This window comes from Odocoileus virginianus, chromosome 18 (assembly GCF_023699985.2).
Source record: "Odocoileus virginianus isolate 20LAN1187 ecotype Illinois chromosome 18, Ovbor_1.2, whole genome shotgun sequence".
In the NCBI taxonomy this organism is placed as follows: domain Eukaryota; kingdom Metazoa; phylum Chordata; class Mammalia; order Artiodactyla; family Cervidae; genus Odocoileus; species Odocoileus virginianus.
In genome coordinates this window covers 8793854-8816883 of record NC_069691.1, presented here as the reverse complement: position 1 = coordinate 8816883, position 23030 = coordinate 8793854, and the positions used below count along the sequence as shown (strand labels likewise).

The window sequence follows — 23030 nt, the reverse complement described above, 5'->3', positions numbered from 1 at the left end:
ATGATGTAGTCTGCACATAAGTTAAATAAGCAGGGTGACAGTATATAGGCTTGACGTGCTCCTTTTCCAATTTGGAACCAGTCTGTTGTTCCATATCCAGTTCTAACTGTTGCCTCTTGACCTACATACAGGTTTCTCAGGAGGCAGGTCAGGTGGTCTGGTATTTTCATCTCTTTAAGAATTTTCCACATTTTCTTGTGATTCACACTAGTCATTAAATGTGGGAATATGTAACAAATATGTGAATAAAAATGATTTAGTGGGAAAACCACAAAATATGTTATTGTAAAAGTATAATGCAAATTTTATTATGGGAATGCACATATGCATCTTTAAGGGACTAAAAGAACATACACCAACAAATAACCTGCTCTGAGTCATAGTTTTTTGGTTGATTTTAATTCTCTGACATAAAATTATTTGGGGCAGCTTGCATAAAGTAATCTAGGCCCTAATTTCCTCAGCTGTAAAAATGAAAGGGGATGAACCAGAATAAACTCACAGAAATCTCCCAACTCTAACATCAATTATTTCTTTGAAGATTTTCACTTATAAGGTAGTATAAAAACAATCATAAACCAAAAAAAAAAATCATAAACCAAAAGTTATTGACCAGTGATAACTAGAGAGGATTGTAAAACTAATATATCACAAGTCAATTATTTTTATACTTGTATATTTTTTATTCACATCTCTTATTTTCCTTTAACATCTAGGGAAGGGATGGGAATAATTTTTAAGTTACTGTGTCATTTGCAACATTGTTGCTGAAATTCAGCTTATTGTACAGTGGTGCGGTATTAAATCTCAGAAATAGAGGTTTGGGTGAAGCAGAAAGAAACAGCTTTATTGCTTGGCTGTGGCAATGGGCGCCGGAGCAGGCTCATGCCCCAAGGCGGTTTGTCTGGCCTCTGGAGAGAGTACTGAGGAGTCTTCCTGTGTGCAAGGAGCAGGACGTGATCAGCTCGTGGACATTCTTCTGATTGGTTGGTAGTGAGGTAACTAGGAGTAAGCATCATCAACCTTCTGGTTCTAACTGGTCTGGAGTCTAAGTGCAAAACACAGTTAACTTTTTCCACCTGGTAGGGGTTTCAGTATCTGCCAAACAGCTCAAAGGACATGGCTCAGAATATTATCTGTAGCTCTTGAGGAAGAACTAAAGAACCTTGACTTTGTTTAATGGCTAAAGTATTATTTTGTCTTACTTGACTGTTTTCCTCCTTTCTCCATTTTCTCACTTCTTGATTAAATTTATTCCTTGACTAAAGTTTTTCTACAGATAAAAGGCAGACAGAGGGCAAAAATGGAGGTCTTTTCTGGGAAGGCTTCCTGGGGTCCTGCGCAGTGATAACATCTTTACAAGAAGGGGATTTTTGAAAAGAGGTCTCAGTAAAAAAGAATATTTGTTTTCTTAGGTTATTCCCAAGGTGCTGCAATTCCATTTCATTCCTCTTGAAGATCAGAGCACAGCCTGAACATGACTTTTCTGATACCTGCCAAGTGCTGGGCTGCGAAGGTGAATTAATTGCCTGAATGTGCCCTGAGCCCGTGCCAAGGCTATTACCAGGCTCTGAAAATTAAGACACTGAGACATTCCAGACTTTCGGTGGACTATAGATAGTAGAAAGAAATAAGACTAAGACTGTAAAATCTGAAGTCAGCCCTCCTTGCTTCCTCGCAGAGAGTCCAGCACAGAATAACCTGGGTGGTTGCCCACAGTGGGTCCTTTAGCTAACATCTCCCTTCCGCTAAGCCTCACCTCTCCCATCACTCCTGGAATTTCAGACAAACGTAACTATGTGTTCTCCCCACCTCTGTCTCAGTTCAAGCTGTTCCCTCTTCCAGGAATGCTGTATTTCACCCAAGACAAAATTAGGTACTTTCTTTCCCAAACACATCTCTTCTGAGAAACCGTCTCCACCCTTGTCAGTCAGACACATCTTTCTCTACTGACTGAGCACCTCCTATGTTCCTCTCAACATCTCACTTTATTACGCCTCTTTGCTTCTTCTCCTAATTCGTTAGTTACAGGTAGAGAGTTTTTTCTTGTTCATCTGGTATTTCTAAATAAAATTTAGTTGCTTGAATAAAACTGAAACCAAAAAGAGTTAGCTGAGATAAGAGAAAGAAGAAACTGGAAGAACATAAAGTTATTGCGGTGGAAAATAGTAAAAAACAAACAAACGAAAAACCTACCATCATGCCAACAACAAAAAGCCAAGCAAGTCCACAGCAAGTCAATGCATGTTTAGGAAGGACTTTGTCCCTTAGGGGGAAAGAGTGCTCTGTTTCTAAGGAAATTCCAAGGAAATGTGCATGTAGAGGGCTAGAAAAATATCATTCTCTTTGACAAAGGTCGCATGTTAGAATTTTAACAAATAACATAGAATAAAATGGGCACCCTGGTGGCTCAAACAATAAAGAATCTGCCTGCAATTCAGGAGACCCTGGGTTCTGTCCCTGGGTCGGGAAGATCCCCTGGAGACAGGAATAGCCACCCACTCCAGTATTCTTGCCTGGAGAATTTCATGGACAGAGGAGTCTAGTGGGCTACAGTCCATGAGCTTGCAAGAGATGCATGACTTAGTGACTAAAACACACACATCACACCAAATAGAATAAAAACATGACTTTGAAATCCACAAGGCTAAAATAGCGCTAATAATATTACACCTATGCTGCTTTTCAAATTGCACATATGACCTATTCTTAGGTTGTGACCAGCATTTTTTAAGAAAAAGAGTAGTATATCAATATGAAATAACAAAAAATGCAACGTGTATTTCAGTTGTAAACGTAAGTATCAACTCTTAAGCAGACAAGTCATTAGTGGGGGTTTGCTTCTCCACATGCTAAGTGGGTTGGTCTAAATAATTCCTAATTTTCTTATTCATTTTTCTTAGACCAACATATTCCCAATTTTTCATTCAATTTTATACGTTCAATATGTTCTCTAAAGTGTTTGAGCCCTCCTCTCCCCTCTCTACGCCCCTCATTCTCCATCCAGTCATTTTCAGTTTTGATGAGTGTGGAACGTAAAAGTCAATGGGTGGTGATGGTATTTAGACAAATAGGTAATAATTATAACTGGTAGTTAGATGGACTTAACATCCGTTTTTCTAAGATAGTCAACATGTCAACATGTTTCTCCAAAATATTTCCTGCCTGAAGACCAGAAACTGTTTATTATGTAACTTCTACTGAAAAGGCTAGAATCATAGACAACGAAGCCTGCCTTCAAACACACATGACTGTGAGTGGGCAGGAATTGCTATTGTTTGTTTCTGAATCTGACTTCCTATGGGAGTTAGGTATCTGAAGAATTTTTTAATTTAATTTTATTTTTTCATTTATTTTTATTAGTTGGAGGCTAATTACTTTACAATATTGTAGTGGGTTTTGTCATACATTGACATGAACCAGCCATGGAGTTACATGTGTTCCCCATCCTGATCCCCCCTCCCACCTCCCTCTCCACCCGATTCCTCTGGGTCTTCCCAGTGCACCAGGCTCTGAAGAATTTAAGAAGTAAAAATCTTTAAGATGAGGAGTTTGGACATTTTTATTTTGCTTTTCTTTCCCTTTTTGCTTAAGTCCTCCCCCCCTCCACTTACATCACTCTCCCCCTGAATGAACAAATGTTAATAACCTATGTTTTCTTCCTTGTTATACTCCTATAATCATGTATAGATTTATAAACACTCATTAAATGTAAACACACATAGGCTTACAAACACTCGTTATTGTGAATCCACATACATGGCAGAGTTTGTCATCTTTAGTTTAAAAATGAGACTGTATTGTATCACATGACCTCTGTATTTTGATTTTCTCTTTTAACAGTTTCTTGTGGACATCTAAGTAAACTCTGATTCAGTCTTTCACACATAATATTCCTCAGTGTGAAAGGACTATAGTTCTCATTTGAAGGACATTCTCTTTTGCTTCTCATTTTGGCCACCAAAAACAAAGCTGTAATAGCATCTTTGTATGTAAGTCTTCATGCACTTGTGTTTTTATTTCTGTGGGATAGATTCTCAGGGAAAAAACTGCTGAACTGAAGGATTCATACATTTTTCATTTCATAGATGTGGCCAGATTCCTTTCCAAAAAAATGAACATAATTCACATTTCTACCCCAAATAGAAATGCCCATGTCCCTACTAGCAATAAATATGACCACTTACGAATTTTTGGCTGCCTGAAGGGATTCAAATAATATTAAAGTGTTGCTTTACTTTGTATTTCTATGACTACTAGTGAATTTGTACATTTGTTCTTAGCTTGTTAGTATTTGCATTTATCACCCTGTGAATTGTCTATCCACATCCCTTGCTCATTTTTTAAAATTGGGTCATTTATCTTGACAATCTGTAAGAGGTCTTCAGTAGTACATATCAACTCTTTGTTATCTAAATTACAAATTTTCAAATATATTGTTTGTTCTTTTATCATTTTAAATGGAATCTTTTGCCATCAAAAATTTTATTTTTACTATCCAAGTATCTCTATTTTCTTGTGTAACTTCCGGAGCCCAGTCTTTGTAAGAAGATCTCTCCATTTTTAGATTATATATGCAACATCTTAGATTTTCTTGCAAGCACTTTTATTATTTCATTTTTTTAATTTAAATATTTAGTCCATCTGGTATTTATTTTTGTAAAATATGTAAGATAGGACAGTAATTTTATTTTCTTCCAGATGGATTGCCAGTTGTGCCAACATCACTTGTTGAATATTCCATTCCTTTTCCAATGAATTAAACTTCAATCTTTGTCATGTATTACACTCTCATATTGATTGAGATCCATTTCTTTGAGTCTATACTGTTCCATCGAGCTAGCTATTTCTTTCTACAGCAATACCATCCTGATTTGGTTACAGGGGCTCTTTGAAACATTTTTATATCTGATAGGCCACTGGAGAAGGAAATGGCAACCCACTCCAGTGTTCTTGCCTGGAGAATCCCAGGGATGGGGGAGCCTGGTGGGCTGCAGCCCTTGGGGTCGCTAAGAGTCGGACACGACTGAGCGACTTCACTTTCACTTTTCACTTTCATGCATTGGAGAAGGACATGGCAACCCACTCCAGTATTCTTGCCTGGAGAATCCCAGGGACAGGGGAGCCTGGTGGGCTGCCGTCTATGGGGTCACACAGAGTCGGACACGACTGAAGTGATTTTAGCAGTAGTAGCAGCAGCAGGCCATATCACCCTTTTAGAGTTATCAAACTCTTCTTAGTTGTGTTTAGATATTTATTCTCCCATATGGACTATTCAAATATTCCTCAACTTATTATGGAGTTATATCACAATAAACCCGTCAAAAATTGAAAATATAATAAGTCAAAAAGGCATTCAATACACCTAATCTACTGAACAATACACCTAATCCACCATTCTTAGCCTAGCCTACCTTAAAGGTGCTCAGAACACTAACATTAGCCTACAGTTGTGCAAAATCATCTCACACAGGGTCTATTTTTATAATAAAGTGTTGAATACCTCAGATAATTCATAGAATACTGTACTGAACATGAAAAAACAAAATGATGATCTGGATACCAAGATCCTGCATTTCTGAGAGTCTCCCAAGTGATGCTAATGCTTCTGTCAGCTGACCACACTGCCGTACAATGCCGGCCCACCACACGAGGCCTGGGAATTTCACTTTGCTCCCAGGTCGAGCACAAATTAAATCATCTTCAGAAAGGGTTCCCAAGAACCCCTGTTGTTCCCCTCCCCCGATTCAGCAGCAATCATTGTAATGTCGCAGACTGCAGTGTGATGGGGCGGTTGTTGTTTTCCTGCTGACATACTTCGTCTCCTTCAGGACAGGAGGCACATTTTCACGTCTTTTTTCATCCTCCCAGGAAAACCTGGTCCCAAACATAGGGAAGTACTAAAGAGATTTGTTGAATGAAGAGCTAACATGCACGGCGTGATTACCAGGCCCCAAGAAATGTGCTAATCACTTTTTACAGCTTAGGTCGCATCATCCTCACAACAGCCCTGTGTGGCAGGCGCTGTTTTTTCCCCCCCACATTTTACAGATGAGGAAACTAAGGTACAAGAAAGGGTACAATTGACATATTCACAGAACTGGAGGGTGATAGGACTGCGATTCTAACGCCAGTCTGACATTAGAGCCCATGCTCTTACTCTCTATACTATGCTACCTACAATGAACAAACAAATACAGAAGTGGATCTGGTGCAGGAATCATTACTATTTATTTAGAATATATTTCACTTTTTTGTTGGAGTCCATGTGCCTGAACTGTATTTGTGCATTCAAAATAGATTCACATTGTCTTTCTGGGAATAATGTTGAGCTGTTTAACTTTGAATCTGCCCTGAACACCAATTCACCATTGTTATAGCAATTTTTCAGTCCAAGAAAAAGTAGATGGTCTAAGCAAAAGACATGTTTGTTTGGCATCCCTATGGGAGATAATGTCCACCATTATATGGAAATCCTATCTCATCCCTGAGGATTACAAGGAACTAATAAGGGTTCTTTAGCCACCTGATGCAGAGAGCCAACTCATTGGAAAAGACCCTGACGCTGGGAAAGATTGAGGGCAGGAGAAGGGGGCAATAGAGGATGAGATGGTTAGATAGCATCACCCACTCAATGGACATGAATTTGAGCAAACTCCAGGAGTTAGTGAAGGAGACGGGAGCCTGGCATGCCAAGGTCCATGGGGTTGCAAAGAGTGGGACATGACTTAGCGACTGAACAACAACAAGAATAAATAAGGCTTCTGGTTCCATTCACAACACATGACCCAGGTGTGGCCTATCAGAGCACTCCATCTCCTTAATCACAGAGATTGGTTTAGAGCTGTGCGCATGACCTAGATGCCTGGCCAGTGAGAACATTCCATCTTTTAACCAGAGACTGGTTCAGTGAATGCTAAAGGAAATCCTTCTTGAAACTTCCCAGAGCCATCTGAAAGTCTGTGTTTCCCATTCTGTAGAAGAACAAGTTTGAAAATATGAAATAATCTGATGGCCATCTTTGCAAAGATATGGGACATCTCTCCCTGTATATGACACCAACATAGACAGAATGTGAACCAAGAAATGAAGAGAAAGAGAATATTCTTCTCATGATTTGAACCCCTGAATTCAGATACCTAGTTACTGGGTCAATAAATTTCTTTGATTGTTTAAGCCAGGTAGATTAGATTTCTATATCTTGCAACCAAAAGAATCATGACTAATGTATCTGACCCATGAAAAATTAAGAGGTGGGTATTAGTTTCTGTAGAAAAAATTGAATACCTTGATTTCTATTAATAGTTTATAGTGCCCTAATATTTTGATGCCTACTTTATTACCTTCCATAAGAAAGACTAATGGTAAATGGCCATCAAATTCTTCCTGCTTTGTCACAAGAATAAGCTGGACATGGATCAGGAAGCAATCAATATAAATGAGCAAATAGGTTTTTTTAGAGTTGGCATGGGGATTGTGTTTTGGTTTGACTTCCTACCAAATTTTCTTTCTTGATTACTGCTACTTAAGGATCTGTGGTCAGATGGGTTTTTTTAAAAATGCATGTGTTAGTAAATTTTTAGGAGTGGCAAATTTACAAAAATTTCTGAATATGTAAAAGAACTAAACATTTGAACCAAATTGTATAACAAGCGCTCTCTTTAATATGGTGTCAGTTGATTTTTAAAAGCCAACTTGTCAGAAAGATCTGTACTTGTATCAAGATTACATTGTTGAATCTGAAGAAATACAAACAATAAGTGTATTGCTGGTAAGGCCAGTCAGTCTAGCACCGGCACGGTAGAATTTAGAGAGCAGAGTCCTGGTAAATGATTACATAAACTAAAAGACTTCTCTTCAGTCTGAGTGCTGTTTGTTTCTGTTTGGATGATTTATGTAAGAGTAACATGGTTTCCCTCTGGCCATTGTCTTTATTTTCTTTGGCTCTTTAACCATTATGTGCGCCAGGAGCTGCCTAGGACCCTGAGGTGCCTTAGGAACCAAATGACCTCCTGGCCAGTGCAAACACGTCTGGCAGGTTCCGTGACCTCCCCACCCCCCACCTCTCTTAAGGAGCTGAGCCAGCCAGGCACGGGCTCTGCTCCAGCCGTACAAACAGGTCCAGGGGTATTTCTGAGTTCAGATTCTGACTTGGGCTGCAAGGCTGTCTGTCTTCCAAACTACCCTGACAATCGCTGTCAGTCAATCCATGCCGTCTTCTCCCATGAATGTTTATCCTTACGGCAGGGATCAGAGAAATGAGGAAACTCATTCTCTTTCTTGAGGAACTACTCAAGGTCTGCAGGGAGACTGGTCTAGCACTGTTTTTACAGCCTACCCTGAAAGTACTTAGACGTGGATCACAGGCTCCAGGATCACAAAGGAGGGGGGCTCTTTGGGATAGAGAATGTTTTCTCTATTACAAATATTCTCTTAATAATGAGCACACTAGTGTTTAACCTCCTTCCTTGGACATAGTCCTTACTCAGCATAATACTTCTTTTATAAACAATTAATTCACTTTAAGCTCTGTTTCTTTTTGGGGAGTTTTGCTCATATGCCTACTGAGGTTTCTTAGAGACGTAGACTATCCAAAGAGATTCCCGGTACCCAAGAACAGGCTGTCATGATTTGTTCTCATCCTAAAGGTCTGGCTGGGGCAACAGCTGAGGAGCTTGTCACCAGTGGTGGGATGAATGCTGAGGCTCTCAGGGTTCTTGATTCGCCTCCCTTTTTCCATCCAGCTCCTGCCTACCCTCACCTCTTAACACTAGAAGACAGCAACAATAGCTCCATTCGTTGTCATGAATATGTTCCAGGCACAGCATAAAATTCTGTTGGTGGATCATCTCATTGAAAGGTGCTAGGCTTATCCACCTTTATCCATCTTTAAAGACGCGAACACTGAGGTTTGTAGAGGTTAAGGTTAGGGAAGCGGTGGACCCAGAACTGTTAAACCCAGAACTATCTGCCTCTCACATCTTTACTCTTAACCATAATCATATACTGGGCTACTTTAGAGCACCCTTTGCGAGGATGCGGGGGTGGGGTGTGTGTATGGAAGCATTGTTTAGTCCACCAGGCTCCTCCATCCGTGAGGTTTTCTAAGCAAGAATATTGGAGTGGGTTGCCATTCCCTTCTGCGGGGGATCTTCCTGACCCAGGGAGCAAACCCGTGTCTCCTACTTGACAGGAGGATTCTTTACCACTGAACCACCTGGGAAGCCCCCATGTGGGGGGGTGGTTACTCAGAATACTTCTAAATAAAATTAAAAATTAATTTCTATCTCTGTGTGCTATAATACTTTAGTATGACTAAAATTTCCCTTACTTGCTATTTGGAAATTGTTTGAGTGTAGAAAAAATTTGCAAGACTGCTACAAGGAACACCCGTAAACTCTTCACCCATTGTGAACACTTCCCCCATATGTTTTATCTTCTCTCACTCTCTCAAAATGTATATTTGCTAAACTACTTGAAAGTAAGTTACAGACATCATGACACTTCTCCCCTATATAATTCAACCAATGTTGCCTGAGAATTAGGGTATTTTCTTGCAAAAACTCTGTATGATGATCACACCTAAGAAATTTAACAATTTTGTATATAATTTAATGTACAGTACATACTTAATTTTAACCAGCTGCCTCAAAAATATATTTTATAGCTTTAAAAAAAATCTAAGATGTAATCAAAGCTTACCCTCTGCAGTTGGTTTTTATCTTCTTAGTCTCTAATCTAGAGACTTCCTCCTGCCTTTTGTTGCTTTTCATGCTATTGATTTTTTTTTGACAAGTTCAGGCCACTTGTAGAATATCCCACAGCTTCAATTTATCTGAGGGTTCCTCATTATTTGATTCTAGTTAAAAAATATTGGCAAGAACAGTACAGGTCATTTGGGTAGTTCTTATTTCATTATATTTGGAGTAGGAAATGGCAACCCTCTCCAGTATTCTTGCCTGGAAAATTCCACAGACAGAGGAGCCTGGTGGGCTACAGTCCATGGGGTCACAGAGTCAGACACGACCGAGCACTCACTCACACACACACAGTGGGAATACGTGACTTAAAAATTTAAACTCACACATTAAAACAAACGAAAAACTAGAGAATAGTTGATTTCTTTTCTGATCGATGGATGAGAAAACCCAGTGACTTGAGCCCTTGCTATTCAAAGTGTGGTCAGCAGACGTTCGACATTTAAAGCCCCAGTCCGCCTCCACGCCCCCCCCACCATCCCTCAGATTTACTGAATCAAAATCTGCATTTTAACAATATTCCCAGGTGATTCGTATGCACGTTAAAATTTGAGAAGGACCAATTCAAGATATTAACTAGAGGATGGACACCTGGCATACTGGCTTTTCCAAATCAAAGGTTTATTTGTGGCAGACACTCTTAGGACATAATATCCATTTCCTCTTTTTTCTGACTTAAAGGAAAAATTATACCTAGCTAAAAAGCTATGTTTTCAATCTCTCTTGAAGCTAGAAGTTGCCATGTGACACAGTTCTGGCTGATGAGATGGAAATGAAAGTCACTGGGGGAAGGTTTTAGAAAAGAGTGAGGATTCATTAGGGGAAACACTACCATAGTAACCACATACATGAGTTATTTTAACAACAGGAGGTCCTGGTAAGGAATGCAGAACGAACAAGCTACCACCAACCAGAAGAATTAGGGAAAGGTCAAAAAGAGAGAGGAGATGTCAGCCCAACTGTCCTACTAACCTCCCAGAATGATCCTTGCTGGAACCTCCATCTTGGCTGAGCACTGCGCAGGTTACCAGGAAGGACCTCGAGTCCAAGTGATTGGCTGGAGACAACCCGAGGCTGTGAGCCATGTTGTGGAGCAGTTCTCCTGGGTTTCCTTACTCTGCCACTCTCCACCAGGGCGCCTCGTGCCCATAAAGCCTGTTTCTTTGTCAGCACATGTGTCTCCTTGGACAGTTCACTTCCAAATGGTAGACAGAAGCCCACTCTCGGGTCCCCCTTCCTTCAACAGACTCACCCTGCACACACATCTTCCCCTTCCTCCTTCCCAGTTCAGGGATAGGAAAGTGGAGGTGGAGATGCTATTGGTGACCCTGAAGCGTCAAACTACAGACTACGGATGGCAGGGTGGCAGGAGCCTTGACGAGCCCTGGTCTGGCTACCTCCGCACCTCTTTCATGCCGGGAAAATGGAAAAGCCTCTGGTTTAAGTCACTGTTCAGTTGAGTTTCTTGTTGCTTACAGTCAAACTGAATCTATCACGAACTATGCGGTTTGAAGGATTTCTTGTTGGGAGATTCTGAGAAACCATAGAGTCGCAGGGAGACGAATTCTTTCTCGATTTTTTTGCTCCGTTTATGGTTCTGTCCATTGAGAGAGACTGATGTGACATGTACTCCTCTCTCCCTTGTGAAGAGCAACAGCTAGGTCTCCTTGGGAGGACTATCATTAGGGGGATGGATTTCAGCTGCAAGAGCATTTTCACTGAAATTTTGGCTCCACAGATAGGCAGTAATACACATATTTCCTGCATATGAAGACTATCTCCTACTAACATAAAAGAGTGAACCAAAGACTTGCCTTGCCCTATGTTACAAATGTTTTTTTCCTTCTCATGAGACAGTAATTCTAGCCCTTTTGGTGGCTATCTCTATAAATTTCCTTTGACTTTAGCGTGGAAAGGGAAATGTGTGTGTACATGTGTACACTATGTCATATGTCTTTCCAAATTGTTATGTGTCTTGTTCTAAAAATATGTGAAATAGTTCTTATATCTCAGTTTTTAATCACCGCTCAGGACTGGCCTTTGCCCAGAAAAATATTTAATCTCTAGTACTTGGCTTCTTCTCCCCTAGGTATAATTAATTCCTGCTTGGATGTAATGAGTTCTCACTCCAATTTTGAAACCCCTCCCATCCCATAATCTATTGGTAAGTCCTTTTAGTCAGTAGAAGGGTTAAATATTTGTTGAATGAGTCTATTTGTTAAACATTTATTAAACACTATTTGCAAGGACTGCACCTGGCCAAAGTGGTTGGCAAACTTTTCTATACAGGGCTAGATAGTAAATATTTTGGCTTTATGAATCAAGAGACAAAAGTGCATCTTACATTGCCACTTATGTGATTATTTAAAATATAACCACTTAAAAATGTTACTTCATACTTTACTCACATCAAATACAAATCGACTCAAAATGAATCAAAGACTTAAATGTAAGAGCTACAATTATAATATTTTTAGAATAAAACACAAGAGTACCACTTTGTGGATTAGGCAATGGTCTTTTAGATATAATACCAAAAAGCAAGAAAAGAAAAAAATAAATATTTCACCAAAATTAAAAATTTTTATGCATCAAAAGAAAATTATTAAGGTAAAAAGGAACCTGTGGAGGGGAAGGAAATGTTTGCAAATCATGTCTGATAAGCATTTAATAGTCAAAATATATAATGAACTCCTGCAGTCAACACAAAATACCAAATAACCCGTTTAAGATTTTTAAATGGGCAAAGGACTTGAATAGACATTTCTCCAAAGATAAACCAAAGCTTGAAAAGATGCTCAACATCATTAGTCACTTGTGTGTGCATGCATGTTCAGTCATGTCTAACTCTTGGGACCCCAATAGGATTGTAGCTTGCCTGGTTCCTCTGTCCATGGGATTTCCCAGGCAAGAATACTGGAGTGGGTTGCCATTTCACCCTCCAAGAGATCTTCCGGACCCAGGGATAGAACTCACATTTCTTGTACCTCCTGCATTGGCAGGCAGATTCTTTACCACTGTGCTACCTGGGACTTAAGCAGTGACCTTAAAAATCAGTAGCTTAAAACTGGGAATGGTGGAGGAGTATTTCAACCATGGAAATCAGCACGCATTACCAGTACCACAGTCCTGCACTGCTCCCTGATAGCCGTTTATCAGGATACCACTGGGTGGGTCGTCTCATATTCCATGAAAAGAAAGCAGGCCCCTTTTGCTAATGCTTCTCGGAGCCTGGGAACATAGCCATTGCATCTCCAGCAACTGATGTGGGCCCTGTACCCCATATGTGCCCCAACAGCAAGTGTGGGATTCCTAAGAGGCTTGGTGTCCTAGGTCAGGGGAATCTCAGAGTAGACACAAACATGGTCTTGTCAGTAGCTATGGGAGCTTCCTAGCAGCTAGGCACACAGTGTGGAATTCCAATTGCAGACTTCTAGGGTTTGCCAAGTTTCACTTGCTGTTGTTTTATCCTGGGACTCTTATCTCTAAAGATGCTTAAAATACCCACCATAGAAATATACTGGGTAAACTGAAAACAGAATGAAAGTTTCAGGGACCTTTAAAAAGTTTCAGCAGCCCATCTTAATGGGACAGGCCCATAGTCCTCTAAACTGCAAAACTCCTCCTTCAAGGCTGTCAAGGGCCAAAGCAATGTGGTCAAAGGCCTGTGCCAAAGGGAACCCCATCAGCTCTTTGCTACTATGGTTTGGTTTGATTACACTCTTAATTAAAGAGGGTAAGCAGCCTTATTTTACCCAAGGGTTTTTGGAACAGAAAAACATCTGGCCTTTGCATTCTTGAAGAAAACAGGAAGAGAGAAAATCAACCCAGATCAGATTTCAAGTCTTGAGGGATAAGAATTCAAAGAAAAAAAGACTCTTTTCAGAATCCCCTGTGTATCTTCTTAGATTTTAAAGAGACCCTCATTTTCTAACCAGGGCTTGTTTTGCAGGGATCTAGGAGGCTCCCTTAAAATAGACTGGGTTCAGTGCCGTGCGGTTCCCTGGTGGCTCCGATGATGAAGAATCTGTCTGCAACATGGGAGACCTGGGTTTGACCTCTGGGTTGGGAAGATCCCCTGGAGAAGGGCATAGCAACCTGTCTACTCCAGTATTCTTGCCTGGAGAATCCCATGGACAGAGGAGCCTGGCGGGCTACAGTCCATGGGGTCACAGAGTTGGACATGACTGAGCGGCGAAGCAGAGCAACCACTCTGGTATTCTGCCTGGGGCATTCCATGGACAGAGAAGACACAGGGTCACAAAGAATCTAACCCGGCTGAGCGCCTTTCACTTTGCAGTGCCTGTAACACCTGGACCCAAATTTTAGTTAGCCTTGGCAATGAAACAAAGGTAATGCATACATAACTTAAGAGAACAACCAGAAACCTACCCTTAACCACGGCCTTTCACTCTCCAAACCTGATCAACACTTCAGTAAAGGCTTTAAATAAATACAGAGTAGCTGATAAACATGGAAATGACTCAGAATCAGACAACAAAAGAGGAAAATAAGACGCTGGCTAACTATAGAAGTTGCTCTGTACACATTGTCAAATGAACCACTGTTGTTCCTTGTGTCAAGTTCTACTCCCGCCTCTTTGCTCTGGTTGAATTGGCATATCAAGAGGAGAAACTGCCTATGACATCCTAAGAGAAAAATGGGAAGAGGCAGGGAAGATGAAGGGCCAGGCAGAGAAGCTCTCAACAACTCTTTTATTGTTTCCAGGATAGGTCAGAAAAAAACCTGACTGGGCAGGCTTGCCCTAGGAGTTGAAAGGTCAAGTTCAAATGTTTGGCTCAAATAATATTCAAAGAGTTCCTGTCTTTTTCTGTGCGTGGAGGGGTCTTCAAGATGATGATAGAGATGGACCAAAGGTGAGGTCCTGGTGGGTCAAAGCCCAACCAGAGTGAGGAGCGCTAGGGGTCCTGCTCAACACCCCTGTTTCTGGGCAGAGAGGCTGTGAGACCTATCACTCCAGGCCTGTACTAATAATGACAGTCCCCAGCATGCCATTTCCTTCATGGGAAGATCCAAACAGAAGGGACACCATCGGCTGAAAATAGTCTCTAAAACACGGAAAGGACAGCAGCGCCTTAAAACTAAGGCTTTAAGTAAAAATGACACTTTCTTTTCACAAGTATATGGACAGAATATGATTTTAAAAGATACAAAATTCCATAAGCAAGGATTGGGCTGCCAAATACAAAAACCTTATCATAAGTAGCAGGAGTCTCCTGTTACGGTTTCACGTCCCTCCACACACGGCAATTTTCTGGAAAGAACTTGCCGCTATCACCCCAACTTCACAAAATTGCTAGAAATAGAAAAGCTAGATTTCAGCTCCTCTCAAAAGCCTTTATGTATGTTTCTAAAAGTCACAGTCTTAAAGGACATCTACCTCAGGTCCTTTTGTCACGTGGAGTGGACCTTTCACTCCCAGGCCTGAGACGGGAAACTCTAAGCCAAGCCTCTGCCTGTGAGGCCTGCATTCTTTCTCTGAAGAGACGGCCTCAGGTGAAGACAGGTGGCTTGTTATAAGTCTTTATTGAGCAGCTATTTAACCTTGTTTTAACAAATTGCTTGCAACCTAAATTAGGGCAAGATTTTTAGAAAAAGAAATTTGATAAATACTATCAATATAAATGTTTCCACTAAAGAAGTTGGATATTTCTGATTATATTCAGAAAGGAAATTCTTTTTTATTTGTTTAAAAACTATTGAACCTGTCTACTTTGGGAAGTGGATATGCATCATACAGTGCTTTAGAGAAGAAACGATTGATCCCAATACTCCTTATAATGCAAAAACATTTTGGAGAGGCTTAGGCAACTTCAAGAGAAGGAAAACTCAAGAATGAAGAATACTGAGTTACAAACTTATGGCCAAAAATACTGTATTTTTAACCAGCAAGATCATTGGGGCATTATTATACAACATTAGGTGTTTTTTTTTTTTGCAAAACTAGTTCCCATCCCCAAACAATAGACAATACATGCATTTGAATGACATTTTAAGAACAGTAAATATGATTCTTTTAAATACTGCAAGTTAAAAATGTTTTCTGACAAAACTCCCTAAATACATAAGTCTAGGAAGGGTTTCCAACATGATGACAGGTGAGGAATCCAGCAAGTTGCATTTAGAGTTCTTTGAGGAAAAGAAATCCACCAAAAACATGTGTTTCAGTCAAAGTAACCTGAACAAAGTTACATAGTAATTTTCCATCTTTCTTTTCTAAATTTAAAAATGTTCTACTGAAGAATATCTTCCTCCCTGTTTTTTTTTTTTTTCCTGTCTACCAAAGCTTATATGGAAGTTAGAATTCCTTCATCCAAGTGAGATCCAATTTTACCCATAGATGTTTTCATAACGTGTAAATGTTGTTTACTATTGGGTTGGAATCATACAGGGAAATGGAGGTTACATGATAAGGGAGGTAAGAAGAAAATTAATACTTGAGCACCTACTATGTGCTAGGTGTGTATGCATACTTTGAACAGATGATTCTAGAGGCAAGAGGGTTACTGAAGAGCATTGGTAGTTGAGACAGCAAGAAATTGTTATTCTGTGAGAAAAACAAATGGCAACTTTATACTAAGTATCTACGAAGCAGGTGCCTGGCTCCAAAAATCTCTAGCTAATCGTATACAACTAAGCCATTTCTTTTCCTAAAGTGATGAAATCAAAATGAAATCCCAAAGACATAGTTACCAGGACAGATCTATTAATGCTACATATGCTGGAAATATGTAGAGATAGATAAACATACAATATTACTAGTTTTAATTTTTGTGTGTTTCTAACCAAAGAAAAATCTTTGGAAGAAAATATGTATACCAAGCACAACTTATCTGTCAATTGAGATGTTGTCAATTACCAATTAAGTGGTTTTAAACCCTTATTTAATTTTAAGAAGAGCAGCAATATACGTTACAATATTTGGGTACACTTTATTTTTATATGGGTTAACATTCTGCTATATTTCATTTCATTCATTCTTTTTGAGAAACTGAAAACAAAGGGAAATTGAGGGTAACTTGAAGATTATTTCCAACCAGTATCTGAGTCTTGCAGTATCTCATTATGCAGCCCTTTCTTCCCATTATTTTTATATATTTTTTTGCAAATAATAGTCATTTTTGACCCATATCCAGCATAAATAGCTTTTCACCCATTACTAACTTAAGACAACTAAAATTTACAATCATGTGGCAGTATAAATTTTAAAATTACAGTTCGTACACCTTGACAATCAAGATAGTCTGAAGTACAAAAAGTAAATTGTCCTTTAGCTGAATTACCTTTTTAAATATTAGACCTGCTAGCTAATCTACAAAAAATTACAAGTTTCGGTGTTCTTCAAATACCTTTTGTAGATGTCATCTGCTAGTAAACAACATATGCAGGTTTCTAGAATATTTTCTCCCCCACTCTATTCATGACATTCAACAGAGCTCTTTATATGAAAATGGATCGAAAAACAAACACTTTGAGGGGAGTTATTTACTTTTGAATAGGTGTGTTATTTCCCTTTGTTTCAGATATGAGGCACAGACTTCTGAATTTAAGCTCTGTAAGGCATAGTACAAACCTCCAATTTACAAACAAGGGATTCTCTGTGGGTTGGAACTGCCATGTCACGCAAAAAGGGCAAAATCATCTGTAAACTAGTACACTGCAATGTGTTAAGTGAGTCATGAGACGGCTGCTTGCCTTGGTCTGCTGAAGAAAGGTTTCTGTGTTTTTGTTTCTGAATAAGACATGCCCAAGTCACCACGCAACTTGCCACAGGCCTCCGTTACCGAGAGCATCAAGAGGGGTCCAGCGGCACACGCTCGGAACGCTTGCAATCACAATAATACAAAGCATGAGTAAACTTCATTTTTATACAAAACTGAAAAGAATCCCTTCCCACCCCAGCCCCTCAGTAAAACCCCAAAGAAACAAAAAAGAAAATCCTTTAGCTTCAATTGACTAGTGTGGATACAATTCGGTTTCTATGTATCACTGTAACTAGGGTGATCAATTTTTTCCCTTCTGAAGAAAAGGGATCTTATCATGCACCCTAAAATGAACAGTGAAACCACAAACCTCAATTCTGCATAGCAATTCCATCCCAATTTCATGAAGACAAATATAACAATCTTTCCCTGTTTTGCTCAGCTTCTTGGAGCTCTGAGATCAGGTTTAATTGACTACATCTACTATAGCTCTATTAAATAGAATATCCTGATTCCCTAAAACTGTAACACTTATGATCTTGTGATGAGGTTTTCGCTATACACACTGTAGGCCTTCAAATGTTGTTTATACTTTTTTTTTTCCTTTTTTTTTTCTTTTTTTTGTTTTGTTTTTTGCTGCACCAAATTTAAGATCGCCCTTTCAGGCAAGCAGTGGTCGCTAGCTATTAAAACATTTCCTTAGTGGATCACAATAGCTTCTAAAACTGCCTTTCTAATAAAGGCCATCAGAGAGGTAATACTAAACTGTGCATTTGCCAAATAAGAATATGAATTGTATAAAAGCTCATATTCCAATCCTAGGTCAAATGGCAAAAGTTCTACAAAGTTGGTTTCCATGTTTGTATAAAAGCTCCAACTGATTTTATGTATTTTGCTTATGAAATTACCTTTGGGTCTTATAATCAGTATACCTCTACTTAGGAATGTGCAAATGATTTTATATAGCACGATGCTAGTACCGCTCTGTTCGATAGTAAGGTTTTTTTTTTTTTCTTTTCTAAATGGAAAAAAAAATCCCTAGTCAGAAATAAACTGACAAATTTACATTCTCCTCTCTTAAAAAAGTAAATAAAATAACATTATTCAAAATGTGAATTAGCTATGAGACATACAATACAATTACATAGATACATATCAATACAGCACATTCAATCTGCCAAAAAATTAATGATTACAAAGCCAGTATGGATGATACAGTATCAAGAGAGAGATGTATGTACAATGATTAGAGCATTCATAATTGCACTATACCTACAGGCAGTCTGTTTCTTAATTAAATTACAGGTGCTTTCTGAATAAGGAGAGAAAAACCAGGTAACCTGTGTACTTTGAGTCTGGCAGAGTAAAGAATGGGAACATTCCATTATTATTGAATAACTCTGGTACTCATCTGATAAGCCATTAATTTTCTTTCTCCTTTGTTGTTCCAAAACAGTGATTTACATAAAAGATTATAGACTCCTGCCAAATAGTATTGTAGTAAAATTAGACCAGGATCATGGCCTAATTCTACCTTCCCAGCAGGTTTAAACCATCATGATTTATTTTCTTAAATTATATTTCAATTCAAGCTGCTTGACAGAAGATCATCAATACATGTGCTGTGTTTTTTGCATTGGTTGAAAAATTGCACATATAGAATTCTAGATCTCTCTCCTACTATGTTCAGTTACATAGATACACATTTTATAGAACAGAGAGGTTACTTTTGAGTTTCAGTCCACAAATCTTCCTTAAGTTCAACTCAATCAGTCACCAGTTTAAGATCTCAAAGATGGTAAACTAGCAGTAACTTCAGAGTCTGCAAATTAAAGGTGTCAGAGTAATACTATTGACCAATGTTTTTGGCAGACCTACTTGACCTTAAAGAACACAAAGAGAGTAAAACTGGCTTCAAATGAAAAGATAAAAGCAGATTTCATGGGGTATCACACAAGACAGCTTTTCCACATTGCTGATTTAGACACTCAATATGGAATGTGGACACTAAACAATGTGATTTAAGGGTAAAGAAAAGGATGGACTGTAAGAATGAAATTTACAGTGACCAACAGTTTGGCAACTGATGTTTCAGGTTCACTCTCAGCACAAGCATTTTAGGCTTCACAGTCTTACTCTCTTACATTTTAAGGTACTGGCTTTCATCTTTTAAGCTCTCATTAATTTTTTTTTTCAAAGCCAGCTTTGGCAACACATATCCATAGTTAAAAGTCATTTTAAAATTGTGGAATAAACACTAAGGCAAAAAAAAAAAAAAGAGGGAGAAAAAGTTTTAGGAAAAAAAAAATTAAGAGCAACCTATAAGAAGGATCTGGGCAGCAGCCACTGGGATAATGTAGTGTCTGTTGGCATATTTTTTTGGCATCTGCAATTTGAAGAAAAGAGGGTGGAGAAAAAAATGGCAAGAAATGGAGGAAGAACAATGGCACATGATATTTCAAAAGGAAGAACTCCTGTGTGTCTTGGCCCATGCTTTACTGACTTCTATATGGTTTGCTGAGCAACCAGTTATGGCTGAAGATAAACTTCAAAAAAAACCAAAAATAGCAAGACACTTAACCATTAAACAGGCATCCACTGTCCCAGCCCAAAGTGAGGCAAGACAATATATTTATATAAAAAGACCTCTATATGTGTATCCAGAGCAATACATTTAAAACCACAGTATTAATACTTATGATCCTTCAGCAAAAACCACAAACTGTTAAATTCAGCCGAGTCGATGGCTTAAATGAATGACATTGTCCTGACTGTATCATCTGAGAGGAAAACTTGACCAAGAATGGAACTAGGATAAAGGCCATTGTAATGTGGGAAAAATCAAGAGGAAGGGATGGGTTGGGAAAAGGAAAATCAACTTCATTTTGCTTAACAGAAAAGAAAGAGAGAGAGAGAGAGGAAGAAACAGCTCTTATTTTTGTGAGTGCATGACTGAGAATTTAAAATACATTGAGTCACAAGATTTTGCCTAAAAAAAAGAGAGGAAATGTGCTGGGACTGTACTTCAGCATCCTGTTTTTCCTCTGAATAGTTTAAATAAAATCATAATATTTACTACAAACTCTGTGGACACGCTCACAGAGTCCAGGGCGGCAATAAATTAGTATTATGCAAATTGCTTCCACAGAAATACAGTCCCTCTTGTTTAGCTTCACTAGCCCACCAGGGGAGGGAAGGGCGGCGTCGAGGAGGCACAATTAGACCAGATTGTACTCCTTGAGGTTCAACTGGAGGATGGTGTCCTTGACAGCAGCGAACACAAAGCGGATGTTCTCGGTGTCTGTGGCGCATGTGAAGTGTGAGTAGATGATTTTGTCACTGTCTGGGTTCAGGTCCACGAACATCTTCAGGATGAATTCTCGAGCTGCCTGGGCATCTCGCTGGGGTCCTGTTGGCCAAGGGAGAAGAGGGACACTTGTCAGCTAGCTGATCTGTTCATGCATTTGCTCAATGTTTACTAAAGCTCATGAAGGCCTCTTCACTGCAGATCTGATCTGTTAGAAGCATCTTCCCCAACACGACTATGTGTCATGGTTCCTCTTTCTCACTTTCACTGCCCATCCATCCATCTCCAAGCATCCACAGAATGTGATCTTGTGAGAACAGGCAGGTAGCGTGAAGGCCAGGCTAGGTTTAGCTCTGATTCTTTGGGACGCAAGGAGCTACTGCAGAATCTTCAGATAGGGATGTGATTAGCTTACTTCTGGTTGGATTCAGTTAACTGTGCTGGTTTCAGCTGCATAACAAGTGTGCATATAACTGCCTCAAGCTCTCTCGTCAATTTGCCCCCTGTGCTCCCCACCCAACCTGCTCCCATTTCTGTATCAATCATTTTACAGTCTCCAGACTGAAATCTAAGAATAGAAAACCTGTTTCTTAACCTCTGGTCTGTCTGCAACTGTCCTCTGCGGGCTCATTTCTGGTGTTTCTGATAAAAACCACATTTACGTAGAATTTAATTCACTACATGTGATGATTAAAAAAAGCTGGTTTACGTTTTCTTACATTTATCCAGGGTCTCTTATATATCAAGCACTGTCTTAGATGTTCTTAAAAAGGATTATGATACATTTATCAGGATATATTAAGAACTTATTTGATAATTTTGCAATAGATTCTTAGATATGACACCAAAATCACAGGCAACAAAAAAGAAAACAGATCAATTGAACTTAATCAAAATGAAGAGCTTTTGCACATCAAAGGACATTATTAAGAAAGTAAAAAGACAACCTACACACTTGACTGTACAGCAGGAACTAACACATTGTAATTCAACTATACCTCGATAAAAATAAATTTAAAAAAGAATTACAAAAAGAGGTAACCTACAGAATAGGACAAAACACTTGCAAATCATACATCTGATAACAGATAAATATTCATAATATACCAAGAACTCCTACAACTCAACAATAGAAAGACAATCCGATAAAAGATGGGCAAGGGATTTATATAAACATTTCTCCCAAGAAGATATACAAATGGCCAATAAACACATGAAAAGATGCTCGTTATAAGCACATGAAAAGATAAACATTATTAACTATTAGAGAATGCAAATCAAAACCACAATACGATACCACTTCACATCTACCTGAATGGCTATAATCAAATCAAGTGGAAGATAACAAGTGTTAGCAAGCATGTGGAGGAATCTGAATCCTTGTTTATTGTTGCCAGGAATGTAAAATGGAAAACAGTTTAATGGCTCCTCAAAAAGCTAAACACAGAACTACCAGATGAACCAGCAATTCTATTCCTAGGTATCTACCCAACCCCAGGATCCATCAACAGAGGAATGGAAAAACAAAGGGGAGTATATACAGACAGTGGAATATTATTCAGCCATAAAAATTAAATTCTGACAGATGCCACAACATGTATGAACCCTGAAAACATATCAGGTAAAATGAGTCAGACAGAAAACAACATATACTGCACGATTCCACTTAGGTGAAGTGTTGAGAAAAGGCACATTTATAGAAAGCAGATTAGAATGTAACAGGGGTTAGGAGGAAGGGAAAATGGGGAGATATTGCTTAATGATCATAGAATTTTGGGGGGCAATTATACAGTTTTGGAAATGGAGATGGCTGCTCTGCACTGTGAATGTAATTATAGTATCACTGAACTGCATGCTTAAAAATGGTTAAAATGACAAAATTTCACATCACATGTATTTTACCATAATTTATGAAACTAATGACACATATAAAAAAGAATCAAGTGATATGCTTTAAATGGATGAATTATATATTGTATGTGAATTATATCTCAACAGAGCTGTTTTAAAAACATAATAGGCCCTGGTAAATATGTCAATTTAAAACTTGTTGTAAACTAAAAGCAATTCCAAAACATTACCACCTATCAAGGACTGAGCACTTTCTTTCTTTTTTCTTTATATAATTTATTTCATTTTCTGTCATTCTAGAATGAGCACATTTCTTATATGCATCTTTGTGGCACTATGCATCTGAATTTCTCCCCTTTTCCAGTTAGCTCTATACCAAGAAAGAGGGAT

General features: G+C 38.9%; 1 protein-coding gene across 2 annotated transcripts in view; it reads right to left on the bottom strand.

Annotated features, from left to right (window-relative positions):
• Nucleotides 1-15637: 15637 nt before the first annotated feature.
• Nucleotides 15638-23030, bottom strand: part of LOC110145442 (guanine nucleotide-binding protein G(q) subunit alpha) — a 303045-nt gene continuing 295652 nt past the window's right edge. For both annotated transcript variants that reach the window (XM_070480317.1, XM_070480318.1), the window contains exon 7: nt 15638-20891. In XM_070480317.1, the coding sequence (XP_070336418.1) occupies nt 20701-20891 (191 nt within the window). In that variant the 3' untranslated portion in view covers nt 15638-20700. The remainder of the gene's footprint in view (nt 20892-23030) is intronic.